General features: G+C 35.2%; 1 protein-coding gene across 1 annotated transcript; it reads right to left on the bottom strand.

The window, feature by feature from the left end:
- Positions 1-6102: 6102 nt before the first annotated feature.
- Positions 6103-18209, bottom strand: LOC132129613 (E3 ubiquitin-protein ligase MARCHF9-like). Its single transcript, XM_059541252.1, has 4 exons — positions 17754-18209; positions 8432-8587; positions 8110-8302; positions 6103-7114 (listed from the first exon to the last, which is right to left on the bottom strand). Exons 1-4 carry the CDS (start codon positions 18096-18098, stop codon positions 6780-6782), a joined length of 1029 nt encoding a protein of 342 aa, XP_059397235.1. The 5' UTR covers positions 18099-18209; the 3' UTR covers positions 6103-6779.
- Positions 18210-19742: the final 1533 nt, after the last annotated feature.

Genomic DNA, 19742 nt, shown 5'->3' with positions numbered 1-19742 from the left:
AAACCTGGCAATCCTGATCTGAACGCACGTGCTGGAGATGTACTTCTAATCACAGGAGCGTTTTTACTGACGAGATACGCATGAAAATCGCATTTGATTTTTTTGCACATCCCTAACATCTAGTTAACAAAGCTAAACAGCGTTGCCCTTTGTGTAATAAGTTACAGAAACTGTTAAACGCACCAACTTAAAAATTAAAATACACTTACCGGTTGTGGTCCATAAACAACGCCTTCTCCAGACAAAGAGGGAACTGCTCCATCTTTCAAGAATAATCTTTGTGCGAATCCGGCATTAAACTGATTGACATTGAGGAAGCTGTCCTCAGCAAAATGTGCTGCACATAGTTTTACATGTGGATTGTAATTTTCGGGAACCAAGTTAAACATAAATTGTAACCATTAATCTCCACGTACAGCATCCCTGGGAAGGCCAAACAAAGGTGATTGGACTCCGAGATGAAAATAACAGCGTTTCGACGACATGGCGACAAACACAAACGCAGCTCTTGAGCGCAACAAGACCACGCCCCCTTTTTTGTGTATTCCTGTGGGCGGTGGTTAGTCAAAAAACTGTTTTAGTGACGTCATTACTGCAGGAAGTAGTGGGACGTAGTCCAAACTGGTCGTTCGTTGTAGGCGAATTCTGTTAAATAAAATATCTCGCTTGGCATTGAACTTTGAGCTTTAGAATTTTACAGATATTTTTTATAATCTAACAACAACATTACACACTAACTAAAGTTTAAAACATGGGATCATGAAGAACGGGACCTTTAAAATATCACCTGCTCAGAAGCCTCTGGATGTCCAGGGAAAAAAAAACACCTTAAAATACACCAAATTTAGTGTGTGTCTAGAAAAAGAAACATGGCTGTTTGGAATAGCATACTTTCATACTACTCTCATGATTTCTGCAGCATACAGTATGCAGAGGAAATATATTAGATTTTTCCAAAGCGACTTACAAATGAGAAATACAACAGAGGGATTTATACTAAGATGACTATAATAGAGCACAGTGTGTGGAATTATGTATCCCACAATGCAACACAGTCAACTTGAAATTACTAGTTTGTTCATTGTGATGAATGAGGCAACCAAATTTAACATATTTCTCTTTTTTGACTGGACTGATATTATTTTCAGCATAATGCAAAAAAAAATCTTATTTTCATTCATAATATATATATATATATATATATATATATATATATATATATATATATATATATATATATATATATATATATAAAATATAAATTCATTTAATTGGTTTTAATTCTTTTATATTATTTATTTTCTTTAAAACTGAGCACCTTTTCCCCCAGGTAATTCTTAATGCCATAATGCAAAAATATAATTCTTATTACTTTAAGGTAAAAATAATAATAAATAAGTACTTTTATTTAAGCTTAAATATTTTTTTCTTTAAATGTTTACGGTTTATTTAAACCAGTATTGTTTTATTTTATCCAGTAGGCTGTATGCAGTGTATACTGCACAGTAAGCAGTATGATAGTATTCCATTCTGAACGAAGCCCATGTTAAATAGACACCTCTGAAAAATGTTTATAATATTTAAAATAGGCCACTTCTTTAAATAATGGAGGGATGTTATTGAATCTGGAAATCAGAGAATTATGTTGTGTTTTTTTATGTTTAAGCTGTCTTTGGGATGTGCATCAGCAGACGGCGATATCTCCTAGAACTGATTAAATTATAATTGTAAACGTTTCATTGACGTCTGCCCGATTATAAAAAAATCTGTTGAAATGATACATAAATGATGTCACTCTGACAACACTAAAGCATTCTGTTGGCACACTCAAATTTTATATTTGGGTGGTTACGTTTGCAACATTTTTAAGTGGTGGCAGCATGACACAGGATGTCATCCCTGCTGTTTATTAGTGACAAGAAACTGAACTGAAACTAGGACCTGAAGCCAAATTACAGGAGAAAGTGAGCTAAATATGGTACACATCCATTTTATATATCAAACTTATGCTGAAATATATTCCTAGTTAAAATGAGATTATCATTAAACAGTCTTGTTTGCTTAATCACTAAATAACCATAAGAACGTAATTTAAAATAGTTTTCATATTATGTTTTATAAGTGACATTTTACTGCCATATAAATTTAGTGTCAGAGATCTCTGTAGTTGCACACAAAATAATCAAGTTTTCGCTTTCGATTAAAACTTCTGTTGTGCTTTATTTATTTACTGAATATGTGTGGACTATTAATGATATACAGTATGTATCGGTTTTTATTTAATCCAGTAATAATCCAGTAATTGTGCTTTCATTTAAATCCTTTTAATTCTCTTCAATTTTGTATTTTTTTTTTTATTCTACTAGCAAATATGTTTATTATTCGATTTGTATTTTATGTGTTTTCTCCATAACTTAAGAGTGAATTTGTCAGTGTGAATTGTCAGGATGGTTATTTGTCATTTGTTCTGTAATGTCGTCAGCACAATATAATGTCTCAAAGATGATGGTTTGGATGGTGTGTGTGTGTGTGTGTGTGTGCTCTTGTTTTTGTGACATATCAGGACACAACTCTGTATAATGACATGGGTATGACACAGGTATTACAAAGAGAGGGTGACTTGTGAGGACATAACCCATGTCCCCATTTTTCAAAACGCTTATAAATCATACAAAATGAGTTTTTTTGAGAAAGTAAAAATGCACAAAGTTTCCTGTGAGGGTTAGGGTTAGGTGTAGGGTTGGTGTAGGGCGATAGAATATACAGTTTGTACAGTATAAAAACCATTATGCCTATGGGATGTCCCCACTTTTCACAAAAACAAAGTGTGTGTGTGTGAGTGTGCGAGTGTGTGTGTGTGTGTGTGTGTGTGTGTGTGAACTTGCCCTGTTCACACAGTGAAATCAGAGCAGGGCCTCACAGATTATCAGAATATTTAGATAGCGCTTAAACAGATGGTTAACATGTTAGCTGTTCATCTCTGTTGATCTTAGAGCACTTTGTGTGTCGTTCTGAGCTTGTCTCGTGATGTTGCTGCGGTTCTTGGCTTTGGTGCAAAGATGGCTGTTTATACTGTTTTATCACCATGTGATGTGGAGTGCAGAGTAGATGAAATCACAATAAACTTTCATCCAGAACACAGTGTGTGAGTCTGAGTAATCTGATGAATGAAGCTGCTTACTACACTCGTAGCGCTGGCTTTATTTTTATAATCTCTCTAAGGGGGATGCATTTTGGTGATAATCCATTGTCGGTGGCATTTTTAGAGCCAGTTTGGCTTTTCTCTGGCTAAAACTTACTCCAAAAGCATTTAAAATAGCTAATATGCATGCAATAAAACAAGGCAGTGCTTTTACTAATGAGATTTCGACAATCTTTCTGTTCAGTTGTAGTTATTGGATACGATCCATTAAAAAGGCTGTCAAAATGATTAATCAATGAATCGCATCCAAAATAAAAGTTGTGTCTTCTTATATGTGTGTGCATTGTGTATATTTAATATTTATGTGTGTGTGTGTGTCTATATATATATACATGTATATCTGTGTGCGTGTATTTGTATATGCATATAAATATACAGTGTACACACACATATGTAAACAACACAAACTTTTAATTTGGATGTGATTAATTACAGTTACGCAATTTAATATAGAAAGAAAGAGAAAAAGACTTCTAAACTTCTAGTTTTCTAGGCCTGAGAAAACCATAAAAAAAAAAATTGTGACTGTTGGAGTCCTATATCTAATATAAAATACATCTGTTGCTCCTCAATGGTTCTAGGGGACCATGTGCATATGATCTAAATACTAATTCTCAACAAATAAGGCCAAATATTATGCAATATGCTTACCGGGATCTTTAACTCCAAAGTAAATATGAACATGTGGGAAAACACAGCCATAACACGTTCAAATAACACGCAGTATTATCATCGTGCTGCTGTGTGTGGATGTTTCAGCGGTGTGACATTGTGAAAGGACTCACAGTGGGCTTCTGGCGTTGACACACATCTCTCAGGTGAAGGCTTATGACAGACACTCTCCCTGCAGCACTGTAACCTCTGCAAGGTCCTCCCAATGATAGTGGCACCCAGGAGACCTCACGTTTGTAACCCGAAGACATAATCTATGAAGTACTAAAACAAAGCTGCCTCAGATCAAGGTCAAGACACAGCGTGAGGAGCTGAAGTTGCTTGTTGATCTCACAAGTGCAAAATGTTCCTGAGAGAGTACAAACTGCAAAACAGCTTAATACTGAGCCATGACCAACAAAAATATTCTGTATTATTACATCATATAAAATACATTGCACCTGTTATGTACAACGCTACCAGTGGAACCCACATGAATTCACCAAGCTGTTCCCTCTAATGGTAAAATTCCAATAGTGTAGCGATTTATGAAGTGCACTCAGAAGTCATTTTCAAACCAAGCAACTTTCTGTTGCTCAACGCGACAATTTATATGGCCAGTTTTAACTCTTTGCGAAATGGGTTTGTGAAAATCTTTTGTCCTCACATCAAATTCCCATTTTCCTGGATTCTTAAATGACTGGACATCACTGGACAATGCTAAATAAATATGACCACAGCTTTACACTGAAAAAATAAAATTACTTCTTTAAAGAAAATTCTAGGTTTAATACATTAAGCATAATGGAGGAAATCTGTGGCGTTGATTACCATAAATTAATTAAAATGTCCTTTTTTTCTACACAATCAACATTGACTCAAATTTTGTCGACTGAGCTTAAAGGGTTAGTTAACCAAAAACTGTTTTACTCACCCCCTTGGCATCCTAGGTGTACATGACTTTCTTCTTTCAGACGAATCCATTCTGAGTTATATTAAAAATTGTCTTTGATCTTTCAAGCTGTTTGATGGCACTCGGCAGGTGTTGCACTGCATCAGTCCAAGAGAAGTTTAATAAAAAGCTCATCCATTAACAAAGAATTGTCTCATATGGCTCCGGGGGTGGACGAAGGCCTCCTGTAGTGAATCGATGCGTTCTGGGGGAATGACGGATGAGGTCAGCTTTGTGCATGCGCCGCTCAGAAGTGACGCATGCGGAAACCCATCGGTAGTGGTCAAAACAAAACGAAGTAAAAAACGAGGATTTGTAAAGAACAATGTCTGAGGATTTTGATATGAGCCAAGAGGAGACTGGTTTTCCTTTGCTAAAGCTTCCTTTGGTCCTGTTAACAAACGTTGGTTTTTACGAGACTCACTGGCGCTTGTGCAGCGCTGACCTCCATACGTCATCCTCCCAGGACTGCTTCTGTTTTACAACAGTGTGTGCAAGCTAGATTAAAGTGATTATTACATTTTGAATATGGATATTTTTCTTACTTTGTTCAACCCCGGAGCCATATTTTTAATGGATGTGCTTTTTATTCAACTTTTCATGGACCGATGCAGTGCAACACCCGCTGAGTGCCATTAAACAGCTTGAAAGATCACAGACAATTTTTTAAATAACGGACTGCATTTGTATGAAAGAAGAAAGTCATATATACCTAAGTGAGTAATTTATGGGTTAATTAATTTTGGGTGAACTTACCCTTTAAGAAGAAGCACATGAGTTGCATGCACTAGTTTTAGTGTCATTTTTAGAGCATGATATTGTAAATCACCACCTTCTTTCTGACCAAAATAGCGGTTCAGACTTTCAGCGAAACATCTTTGTGTTCAACAGATTAAATAGAAGAAAGAGATATGAGTTTGAAACATCAGAGGGAGATTTGTGTGTGTGTGTGTGTGTGTGTGTGTGTGTGTGTGTGTGTGTGTGTGTGTGAACACGTTGAAATTGCAATCTATATTTAAATAAATCGGTAATTGTATGCATTCATAATCATATAGATTGAACTAAAAGAAAGAAGATTATAATATGGATCAGTGTCTGCTTTTTGCATACTAAGGCTAATCAGTTGTTCCTTTCAAATTAAGCTGCATTTAGTCATTAGTCTCTTATATGGTAAAATCGCTTGTAATTCAGTTTTGTTCAAATTCAAATGAAAGCTCTATATGTGATGAGCCATTGCTGAATGGTTACATTCCAAACCGAAAACAAAAAAGTAGTATAGGTGTGTATCTGTAAGCCACTTAAATGAAAAAAAGCCTGTGAGATGATGCATTTCACAAACAGCAGATGAATAGAAGTGTTTATTCAAACGAGCACCATTCTGAATAAAACAAATTCATCATGTACATGTGTCGAGGAGGCATAAAACTCTACCCTCATGCAAAGGTCACTGTAAAATGTACAGGTATCTTTATTGCAGAGATCAAATTCTTTTAAATGTTTACGTCTTTTATTCTCTGTATAATCTTATTGATTCTTATTGCACCCTCCCCTTTGATATATTTTAGCATGTAACAATTCATATCTCGTTTCCCTGGTTATTGTGTCTTGATCGTTTAGTTATGATTGGCTTTCTTGCTGCGTCAGAAGCATCCGTAAACATCATTTACAACAATAGTTCCCTATTATGGGTTATCATATACATCAAACGTCGATGTCACTTCATGTACCATTCTCTCTTAGAAAATCAAAACGTTTTAAAAACCGTATCGATAAAAAAACAACACCAGCGAGGAAATCCAACTTAAAAATGCAATAGTGTGCTAGATCATGAGAGAAACTCGCCAACAGAAACTCCAGGAATTATTGGTGCCAATGTCCTACGCATTGTTTGTGTGCATTCCTGTCCATTATGCAAGAAAATTGTGATCATTCCGTCTTTTGGAGCCTAAAATTTGACTTTGTTTCTCTCCGACCTCATACGGTCGTGACCCGCATCACCACCTCGTGGTTAGTGGCGGTTCCGAGCCGCGTGTCGCTGGGCCGCAGCTGGCTGAGGATGTGGAGGATGGTGTAGCCGCAGTGGTGGTTGAGGATAGTCCTTAGCCGGCGCACTCGCTGGCCCCCCATGCTGCCGCTGGCCAGGCCGTGAGGGGTGCTGCGTGCACCGCGGATGCCTGCCTTACTGCTGGAGCTCACCGGGTCTCCCAAGTCCTTCGACTTCTCATAGTTCAACACTTTCCACTGCTGGTTTACAGCCTGCCATCGCTTGAAGATTCTATACACGGATGAGCCCTCGTGGATTATAAGGCCTGTGAGGAATTAGAGATTAGTGGATGTTACTGACTCATCCATAAAAATATGGAAATTCACTATCACTTTACAATAATCTTCGGTTTGTCAGTACAAACTGCAACAACATTTCCCACAGCATCAATTCATCTAGGTTCATATTATTTTATAATATAATATATTACATAGATTAACATCAGTTTATACATAACAAACAAACATCAAAGTTGTTAATAGTATAATAATGTTATAAACTGTCAATAATATAACATTTGTAAATGTTTTTAAAACAAAGAAAATTTCATTATTTTTTATTTATTTACATAAGAATGCTGTATGAAATTAATTAACATTAGTAACATTTCATTTTCATGCATTATTAATGTACATACAAATATGAATAACATATTTTTATAAGTTTATAATTATATAAAATGTGTTGTTATATGATTTATATAAATGTTATTCTTAATAATACAAAAGTTAAGAAATAATAATAGTAATATATTTATAATATACTGAACAAACATTAAGACATTAAGATATTTATAGTGTATATATACACACACCATTTTTTTAATTATATAAACCTTATTTTTTATGATATTACAAATATTTAATTTTACATGATAGTAATATATTACACAAATTAACAACAGTAACAGTTATTGTATTCTGAATAAACATTAAGAAAAATATAAACGTATTGTACGTTAGTACATTTATAAATTATTAAGTTAAAATGCATTAGTATATTCAGAAATTAACATTGACCAAGACCAAAATATGCTTAAGAAGAATATTAACTAATATATTAACTGTTAACAAACATTTTTGTAAAGTTCTCATAATTTCCCTATAACAAATTTATACATATATATGCAAATGTTTGTATATTAAGGTTGTTATGATTCAAAATTCTCATAGTTTGGTTTGTAAAGCCAAAAGCCTAAAGGAAATCAAAGACAGGTTCTAATCATTTAAAAAAATTGATCCATGATGTTTTGCTTCTCACCTATGCACACAATGTCCATGAAGCCGTACATGCCGTAGCAGATCTGGAAGAGCAGGTCCTGGCGCTGCCACTTGGCCGACGGGCTGAGAGAAGACCACACCAGCCACGAGATACTGGCGATGAGGAAGAGTGAGCCCAGGATAATGGCAGCGATCTGCACCTTCTCAATCACCGTCAGAGAAATCGCCTGCCACTGAAACACACAGCATTAAAAAGATGAGACAGCATCTTCTTGCTTTGCTTGTCGAAGCCTATAAATAGAGACACTGGCCAGTGCTTGGCCCTGACCCAGATACTTCACAGTTTGAGGCTGACGCTTTACCTGCAGAGGGTTCTTGGTGCTGATGGCCAGGACTTGGTACTTGAAGTAGCAGAGCTCACAGCTCCAGGAGCCTCTCTCGCTGATCCAGCGAATCAGACAGGGCTGGTGGGTGCAGCGCACGGAGCCGTCGCAGCGGCATGGGCTCAACAGCTCCCCCTGCAGACAGGGGAGAAATGGTTCATTTTCATTGACTTTCATCAAACATGATAACTTCCTCTGCCTCTGAAATGCCCTGTTTTCTGCTGATGTCACCAAGGCTGTGGGGCAGGAAGAAATAATATTAACCAACTGCAATAACACCAATCACAGTCAAATCATTACAGTTAAATCCTGATCAATGCAATCAAGTTTCACCCTAAATTGTGTCCAGCTTAAAATTTGTTTTACCTTGGTGAATTTTTGTGGGAAATGTCATTTTATGTTCTATTTAACCAGTGTTGTTATTGTTAACTAAATCTAAGCATATAAAAAATTATTGGTAATTGAAATAAAACCGAAATAAAACTTAGAAAATTAGAAATAAAATAAAAATAAAATATTATTTAAAATTTAAACAATAAAAAAATAAAGCTATATAAATATTTTTAAAAAGCTGATAAAAATGACAAAAGCATATAAAAATCGATTAAAATTAAACTAAAATAAGAAGGAAAACTCAAATAAAAGCAATTCAGAAGACACCCAATTTGCAACAGCGGAATGTCAAATTTTTGACAAGCCAAACATGTCAGTCTCTGAGAAACATGTAGTTTATTTAAGCCACAAAATAAACTTTGTTCATTCTCTAAAATAATTATAATGAACTACGCAATAAAGCATTTAGAACATCTCCAGCATTTTTTTTACAATACCCAAAAAGCAAACAGTTCAGCGCTCGCGCACGTTATCACGTCTGTCAAATACTTAGGCATGCAATCATTTGCAAAATTACAACTAAAAACATCAACATAAACACACTCACGGGCATCAATCACTTCACCGAATACTGGCCAGCTAATCCATCTACAATCCATCTGTTTTCAAATCCCCATCCTTTGAATATCACAACTTCGATGTCCATCAAAAAATAATGGGCTCCATCTGTTTTCAAATCCCCATCTCTTAAATATCACAACTTCTGTGTCTGTCAAAAAAGAATGTGCACAATAAATACTAGTATTTACAAGAAGCAGAGGCCCAGCGAGTACACGCAATTCCTGGAAAGCCCACATTACCAGATGTCTTCACTACAACATTGGTTTCTGAGAACAAGGATCAAATGTGGCCTGAGTGGCTTCAACATGCTGTTTGTCAGAGACCGTAACATACCTAATTCATAATACATGTGAGTTCTTCACCCACTGAAAATGACAGGTAATCTTGACTTCTCGAAGCAATTTTTTTTTGCATGAATTAATTATTTAGCAATTAAAGATGTCGGCTCCAGAGTCTCAGATAATCAGGTGAACATCCCAGCACACCTGCTGAAAGCCTCACAATCCTGTGATGTCTGTTGTCATCTAGAGATGCCATTACAAGCGCAGGGCCCTGGGTAAGAAAACACACACCTCAATATCCATTTATGACCGGACGCTGCCACACACACAGTGTTGTGGTCAAGTTGATTTACGTAAATGAGTTATTACTCATGAACCCATCCGCCATTGCAAACGCTAAATCGATGAGGGATACAGCGGGCTTCATGCGGCTGCTGACGTGAGCTTTAGACTCCAGACTTAAGAGCGTGTGAAGAGGGACTGAATGATCTGATGAGTATAGACGTCCTCTGCTGGTCCAGACACTCAATCAATACACACCTGAGAGACACGCTCTGCAGGTACAACACTCGCTCTCTGGGTGAACTGACGGGAAAAATGCTTTTGAGAAGTTCAATTGGAAATGCACCGGCTCTTGCGGTCTGTCACTATGGTGCATGTGGATGTCAACAAAAGAGGAGCTTTCATTTTAATTTAGATGTATTTAGCGAGAAACCATAAATCAACTAACATTACAGATGCAACGGCAGCATTTCGAGAGCTGCCAAGAGAACATTCAATAGATAGAATGTGAATAACAAGTCGAGTATGAAGAACAGGATGTCCAACCAGGGGGCAGAGATACAGAACTGTAAGATTGATGTAATCTTTAGAGAAAGACTGCAAACAAAAGAAACACTGAATAGCTTCTGAAGTACTCAGGTACTGCGGCATAAAAGAAAAGAGAATAGAGCAAAGCAATCTATGGTCATCAATTGATTCGTTAACTGTGGGACCAGCGTGTCTAAATGCAATTTTGAGGTGTGACTAGAATAAGAACCGCTTTAAGCTTAATAATCACTATTGATTCTGTTGAGAAACACAGACTTATAATGTGTTCAGTTTGTCTGAATAAAGACAGATACAGTCCAGTAAAGAGATCAGATTTTTACTCTGCACTACTGAGCAGTCAATCCAGCATGTGAAATACAAAATATGGGATTTTTTAAATTTATTAAAATGTAATATATATTTGTTTTTTGGTTTTTTAAATAAATAAATAAAAATGGTATTTAATAATAAATAATATAAAATCTGTAAATAACTATTAATTGATTTAAATAATAATACAAGAACTGTTTTAAGTTTAATAATCACTATTTATTCTGAGGAGAAAAGGTTTTATAATATTTTTATAATTTGAATAAAAGAACAGGTCAGTAAGGAAAATAAAACAAATTAAAAATTAAATACAATTATTATTCATTATAAATACATTTTATTTCATAAAATGTATAAAAAATTTTTTTTAAATACATATTTATTTGTATAAATAAAATGTAAATGAAATTAATAAAAAAAAAATTATTAAATTATAAATAATATTAAATAGATAAATATTAAAGATGAATTAATTTAAATAATAATAACAAAAACAGTTTTAAGCATAATAATCACCATTGAATGATGAGTATTCAATTCTTAGGACTCTCAATTTGTTTGATAAACTAAAAAATGGGCCAGTAAAAAAATTAAAATAAAACATAAATAAATAAAATATAAAATGTAATTATTTGTAATGTAATTAATGCAATATTTAATAATTAATTAAAATGTAATGTATTCATTATATAATTCATTGAATTATAAAGTTAATTTATTAAATATAATTAAATCATACATTATATTACATAAATATTAATATTATGAATAATATTAATTAATTCGAAAAACAACAGCAACAACAACAATAATAAATTTTAATTTGAATCAAATAAATTGATATATTTTATTGTGGAAATAAATAGAAAGTTTTAGGATTCTGAACATTTTAAAACTAAAAAGTTATTGAATAAGAAATATTTAAGACTCTGTACCAATCACTACTTTAATAATTGTGACACTGTTCATTGTAACTCTGTTGTACAAAAGGATGTTCTTGCTTCCATTAAGGCACTAGATGCTCTTTGGAAGATCTCGAATGATGCTGGAGAAGATGATCATCAGATTTAGACCACATGAGCTTAATTGTTACTGTCATTAAAGAAGTCATTTCCATTCTTATACTGAACAGATATGCATCAAATTAAAGAATATAAAACACACATTTTCATCTTTGAAGCCCACTGTACTTGTCAAGTTCTCCAGTACGAGTCTGTCCGATCTGATCAATGTGAGTGTTACGATAAGTGGACCTGGATGAGTCATACTGTGCTTTAAAGTACAGCCTGTCCTCCTCTTGTTGTTTCAGAGTATCTAGCTGTTTTTTTCTAGCTGCAGATTTTGTTTAGCCAAAATCATATATCAGTAACAAAAGCTCTCTCCATTTTTACATCTGTAATTAGCGCTCAAGTCATTCTCTGCACATAGTAATCATTGACAAAAGGCTTTGTTCTCTGTGTGAAAAGAGACAGCAGCATCGTGGCAGATCACACTTTGGCCCTAAAACGAAATATTTCAAAAAACCTCTCTCAGCTTAATCTGATAAGAGCTCGTATCCAGAACAAGCACATCAAAACAAATCAGTTTTACATGTTTCGTAAGCCCTGACAGATCAGAATGCTGACTAATGAGGACTGATATCCCATCTGCCCCTTCAGCACGCCACTCATATTAAAAACAATGAGGACTTTAATTCCTGGAGCTATATGTTTGTGTTGTCATTCATCTATATACTGTAGCTTTGAAACGCAAGTCATCATTATGCAGCCGCATTGTGAGTCAATCACATGAGCCATAAAAGGTTCAGAAATCTGGATAACAAGCAACTAAATAGCAGTGTTATTACAGTAGTTTAAAACTAAAACCACACATTTGTTACTACAAATAAACCTTAACTGAAACGAAATCAAATAAAATATGACAAAAACGTGACATCGCTATGCAGCTGGGTTGTGTGTCAATCGTTTGAGCCATGATTGGTGACTAATCACTCAAGGATGTATATGTAAAATACTTTTTAATTATTGTTCTAAATTATTATCATTAATTTTGATTCCTTTTTAAGTATTATTCTTATGAATTTAAATTCCATTTTATGATTTTTAAAAAGTGTCTATACATTGAAATTCAGTGGGGTCCAGTGTTCTTCAAAATATCTTCTTAAGTAAAGTAAAGAAAATTACAAAAAAGCCTTAAACTTATTTTATTTCAGCTAGTTGATAATGAAATCTAAAATAATTATATGGGCCTATTTAAATAAAACTAATAAAAATGCACAGAGCAAAATTACAAAAATTGGTACTAAAATTTTAATATTATATAATTTTATATATTATTTAATTTTAATATTATAAAAATGAATTAAAATATAAAAAAAAAATAGTATGTCTATACTAAATTAACACTGCTAAACAGGTGTGACCTCAAAGACAGGAAAAAATATTTTAAAATATTATATTCTAAATATTATACACTATTTATAAAATATGTAATTGTTTATTGACTGATTTTAAGAACCTCCAAATAGAATCAGGCAGTGGTAAATTATCTACAAAAATATAATGAAATATATGAAATTTAGAATGGTGTGTGTGGTAGAATCCACAGCTACTTTTTTTTTATTCTTATTCATTTTAATTCCTTTTTATGTTTTAAAGAAATGCACTGAATTTCAAAGGGGTCCAGTGTTGGTTTGGAGTCCAGTGTTTCTTTTGTGTTTTGCATAATGCCATGAGCATAAGTTAATTACAGAGTTATGATTTTGTGGTGAACTATCCCTTTAATTTCACTAAACGGTGCAGTTACAACTTCCATCAGCAGAGACTAATGCCCCCTTGATCTAAAGAGGTCAGTTCTTGAAATTCTGATTAAATTGTATGTTAATGAATAATATTATAACTATGAATAACAGATCTTAAATTGCCTGAAAGCGAACTACTTGTGTCTTTATTCTAGCAACTGTTTTTCTTCTGTCAGTCTGTCACTTTCAACAGCTCATTAAACCATTTACCTGAGAGGCAGGTTTACACTAAAATGCATCTCGCATTAAAAATAGACACCAAGGCTGACATAATCAGATGGACTGCCAGATGGATTGTGTTGGTACATCACTAACATCTTTCCATATTAGCTGATGTCTACAGCTAACTTGCAGCAGACGAGCTTGACAGGTTTCGCACATCTGTTGTTTCTCAGCTTGGCTGTTGACCAAACATCCATCCTGTGTTCCGCCTATCCGATACAAATACAAACACACACACACACACACTGATTTATCCATGAGTATCTGATTATACTCTAAAATAGACATTCAATTCACTGGATAACGAATCAAGCAGGTCATCCATAAAGAGACATAAAACTTCACTCATCTATCTATTTTGCTGTTTAATAATTTGACAATTAAAAAGTGAACTGTGTTGCCTATTATTTGAATTGTATGATCTCACTGAGTCTTGTTTTTCCTAACATTTCAGTTTCAGACCATGTGAATCCTGCTCCTGGCCTGCATGAACTCACCGGTGTTTGCATTGCAAATGAATCAGCTTCAGGCTGCCCTGGGCTTTAATACCCACACTAGGATCTATACATTTCCATACAGAACGTCACTGAGATGTCTACTGCTAATAAAAAAACAATAGAGAGGTTAATTGGGTGGGCATATTGAACCTGTAAATCAGTCTCCAATGGCATACCTGTAAACCCATCAAAAGAGAAATGCATTATTAGCCTACAAGCTGTGGTCTTTGTTACAGATGGTGTGATGGTGAGCTAAACAAGCTGTCTATACTTCCCAAACAATTTCTAATTATTTACGCAAAATTAAGGCTCACTTTAATAGATTTAACATTTACAGTAAAACAAGCAACACTATAGAGCAATGCATAATGCATAAACACAATAGACAATATAAAAACTAGACAAAATGCATATTATACACATAATTATGCAGTGTTCATGTTACCGTTAGTTTACATAAAGAAATATTATAAAACTATTATACTATGGAAGCACATGGGTAGCGATATTCAATTTGCAATGTAATATGCAAAATGACAATGCAATATGTAAAATGGCAATGCATTTCTGTATTTACATTTACATTTTCCAATACATTTGTGCAAAGTTTGGTGCAAAATGAAAATGAAAATGAAATTACATAATTTTCATTTGGCATTTCATACACCAGTTTTAATATGTAAAATGAATACTAATTTTAACGCTTTATAAGTTGCAAAATTAAAATGAAAATGTATTACAGACATGATTAGATATGTATAACATGTTCAAGCAAAAACTGTGGGAAAATTATCATTTAAATGATATTTTTCTTAAATGCATTAACACTCACAGTCAAGACACTTACGATTGCATTTTCATTCAGTGTCCCGCAATGAATGTAGCAAAATTCAATGTGCACATTGAAAATGCATTCCGAGCCGATCACGTGTCCGCCCCCTCGCGCCATGTCAATCGCTGCGTGAACAAGGCGGGGCTTGTAGAAGATCAGAGACTCAAATCTCAAGAAGAGGATTCAATTGACAGAACATGGACAAGACTGTTGGTCCGTGTACGTTTTGATCATTTCGGTTTATGACTTCAATATTTCATTCGCACTTGTGGGCGGGGCTGAAACGCTGCTTTCATCTGATTGGTCGAATCGCTCAACCTTCAACTCGGTCTTTCCATTCTTTCAGGCAGAATTAGAGTCAGTGCGAGTGAAGCACTGTAATGTCTGAAACCACCGCTCACTGTTAATTAGCATAATATTTGAATCAGATGATGCTGGCCACATAATTCGTGCTGCTGCGACTTGCAAGAGACCCCATTAAATTATTTCTAGGTTATAGTATTGTATAAATATTGTTGTCTCACTGATAAAAACAGTGCAAATAGTTCTGTCTCCTTGGATAACAGTGAAGTGGAAATAAATATAGTTAAATTTATGAAATAAAATTAAATAGGATTTTTTGGGAAGGTAAGTCTGGCCAGTTATACAGCAACACGAGTCAGACGAGTCTGTAGATCTGAGCTGAATTTGGTGAAACATTAAAGTTCTAGTCTGTGTCAGTTACTCTCATAATAAATAATAATAATAATGTTACCCGTATTTTTCGGTGTAAGTTGCATCAGTCCAAAAACACGTCATGACGAGGAAAAAAACATATATAAGTCGCATTTATTCAGAACCAAGAGAAAACATTACCGTCTACAGCCGCGAGAGGGCGCTCTGGGGTAGGCTACAGGAGCACTGAGCAGCATAGAGCTAACTTTACTATTTTTATTTCAGAAATGTAACAATATTAATTTTTACAATTATTTATTAATGTCACACACACATACCTAGTGCCTTATGACTTAAAAGATGAGAGTGGTAAATGTTACAGACATGGAACTGTTAACAGTCTATTATTGATTTTTATTTCCACTTCACTTTTTTCCAAAGAGACAGAACTATTTGCACTGTATTTATCAGTGGGACAATATTCATACAATACTACAACCTAGAAATAATTTGCAGGTCTCAGCAGCACGAATTATGTGCCCAGCTACATCTGATTCAAATAATATGCTAATTAACAGTGAGCGGTGCTCTGCCTGAAAGAAAGAAAAGACCGAGTTGAAGGTTGAGCGATTCGACCAATCAGATGAAAGCAGCGTTTCAGCCCCGCCCACAAGTGCGAATGAAATATTGAAGTCATAAACCGAAATGATCAAAACATACACGGACCAACGGTCTTGTCCATGTTCTCTCAATTGAATCCTCTTCTTGAGATTTGAGTCTCTGACCTTCTACAAGCCCCGCCTTGTTCACGCAGTGATTGACATGTTGCGAGGGGGCGGACACGTGATCGGCTCGGAATGCATTTTCAATGTGCACATTGAATTTTGCTACATTCATTGCGGGACACTGAATGAAAATGCAATCGTAAGTGTCTTGACTGTGAGTGTTAATGCATTTAAGAAAAATAGCATTTAAATGATAATTTTGCCACAGTTTTTGCTTGAACATGTTATACATATCTAATCATTTCTGTAATACATTTTCATTTTAATTTTGCAACTTATAAAGCGTTAAAATTAGTTTTCATTCTACATATTAAAACTGGTGTATGAAATGGCAAATGAAAATTATGTAATTTAATTTTCATTTTCATTTTGCACCAAACGTTGCACAAATGTATTGGAAAATGAAAATGTAAATACAGAAATGCATTGCCATTTTACATATTGCATTGTCATTTTGCATATTACATTCCAAATTGAATATCACTACCCATGTGCTTCCATATTATACAACATATACTTAATTATGCATATTATGTTTCTGCTTATAGTTTAAATTAGATAATTTTCTTGGTTTTTGTTATTATTGTATATTAAACTGTATCAGTAGTAGTAGTATTAGCCACATTTTGGTGTTCATCCAAGTGTTTTACATAAGTACAAATTAATGTCATTAATAATTAATTCCTAATATTATTGGACAACACTTAGCGCATAATTATATTGCTGAGCTGTTTACAGTTATGCTTTGTTGATCATGGTATTATTAGTAGTATTAATCACATTTCAGCGTTCATGCAACTGTATTTACATATTATCTAAAAAGCATACTGCATAACTATTTAGTGGAGCTGTTTACAATTTATGCATTGTTGTTCATATCATTATTATAATACTGAACCACAATTCAGTGTTCATATCAAGTTGTATTTACATTTAAAAAATGAGCAATGTTAATGAACAAATTGTATTTTGTGGAGCTGTACATACTGTAGTAATTCACTACAGCAACAATAACAAGCAGCACGTGCAGCATGAATTATAATGTACCACCAAAATGTACATTAAAAAAAGGAAATATGAGCATTAACATAAAGACCCACACATGCCTTGTTATTGTGCTCACACACGTGCTATACCTGCTCGGGCCCTTGGAAGCAGATTCGACACTGAGGTGTTCTCATGCCGCTGCCCGTGCTGCTGGAGAGGCTGACCGCGTCCAGGCCCGCCTGCAGTCTCGGGTCTTTCTCCTCAAACGCCAGACTCCTGGGCCTGGGGTCGCTTCCGTAGTATTCTTCCTCGTCGTCGCGGCTGGAGCAGTCAACGAAGGGCGGCCAACCGCAGCCGCCCATCCCGAGCCCCCTCATGCTGCTGTTGGGTCGTCTGTTCGGCTCTGCGTCACTGTCGGAGCGTCCAGAACCGGATCGCATGAAAACCAGCACCTTCAGTTCGTTAAAAAACATGCGGATCCGGTTCTTGAACATGTTTGACTACATGAGTATGTCGTATGGCTTAAGTGAATTTTTTTTTTATGGTTTACGAAAGGGGTGATTTTTTTTTCGGAATTTAATTTGTATTGATTTATATATATATATATATATATATATATATATATATATATATATATATATATGTGTGTGAATATTATTACTATATTTGATAATTATTGTTGTTATTATTATATCATATTATTATGTTTATGCATTATTAATGTTGTTGTTTTTATTAGTAGGCTATTATTATAATTGTTGTTGTTGTTATTGATCACCTCAGGCCTATTATTAATATTTTATTCTGCAGAAACGCAGTTGCTACCCTGAAGTCTCAGAGGAAAGTGTCCAAACCAAAGGTAATTGGACAGAAAAATCTTTGGGCTTATGTATGTGCCTGTTAGGGCCGATGTTGTTTCTCTGATACAATCATGATAGGGCGAGAGGATGACAATAATAAGCATATGGTATTGCAATAAATAGCCAGCAATGCATTGTTCCATGTCTAAAGAGATGTAATTTTCATAAACTCCCAGCAATCCAAATCCTGGACGCACGGATGAGAGACAAGGAAGATGCAAAATGGCATTTCGCTGCCACATACAGTTATCGTCGGGGGATCCTTCAGCATAAAAACATAATCCAAAAGAGCTGGAAGTTGGATTCGGGTGCAATCCTATAGTTTTGTTTATTGTTCATCAGAGGCGTCATGACGAAGCTTTCACATCATTTCCTTGTGCATCTTCCAATCGACAAATTCCAACGCCACCTCCCATCCCAAACGCAGAGCTCAGAACAATCCATTAGGTTGGTGTATTAGAAACAGCAATAATAATGGCAGTATTGTCTGAAGAGCTGGGGGAAAATGCAAGCATCTTGGCTCCATCTGAAGTTCACCACCATCACCCCTCACGGCCGATATGGTTCCTCGCCACGTTCAAAGGAAGATGGGGCTTCCAGAACGGAAATAAAAAAGGCACCGGGCGCAGGTTCGCCTATTTTCCTTCTTCGCAGGGTGTAGTAGTCAGTCTGAGCTGCTGCTGCTGTGGATCGTAATGTGATGTTGATGCTGCTCCCCTCTGATTCATCCTCGAAATGGACGTTCTGCCGTCAACACACGGCCCTTGTTTCCAAGGCGCGCTCTCGCCCAATCAAAACGATTCATTTACAAACGTCTCGCTGCCGTGCGCGCTCCTGCTCCATTCTCCCGTGAGAGATTCCAAGAATGCTGAATTTTGACGGGCGCCGCTGTCCAAGGTGCTGATCTCTCGTCGTGACGTTTCCTCTGCGTGTCAAATGCACGCGGCGGGAAATATAAATGAGCTTTACGTGTCAGATCTGCTATGCAGCACCTCATGAACTCTGCAACACAAAAAAGAAGCATATTTGTGAAGATTAAACCATATTTTCAAGCTCAGGCAACTATTTTTACACAATACAGGCCTATTTAAAATGTGATAGGGACATGAAAATGTTTTGCATAGCAGGATTGACCCATATAAGGACTCATTCATGGCTTTAGCTGATGGGTCAACACTCTAATGCAGTTTATTGATTGGGATTCTTGTCAACTTCTGCGGCTCTAAAAATTGATCTTTTACACCCTGCCATTGCATTTATTGCACGCTGTGCTAAGTA

This window comes from Carassius carassius, chromosome 46, assembly GCF_963082965.1.
Source record: "Carassius carassius chromosome 46, fCarCar2.1, whole genome shotgun sequence".
Classification (NCBI taxonomy): domain Eukaryota; kingdom Metazoa; phylum Chordata; class Actinopteri; order Cypriniformes; family Cyprinidae; genus Carassius; species Carassius carassius.
Note: the sequence above shows the minus strand (reverse complement) of the source record. Positions and strands in the feature narration are given on the sequence as shown.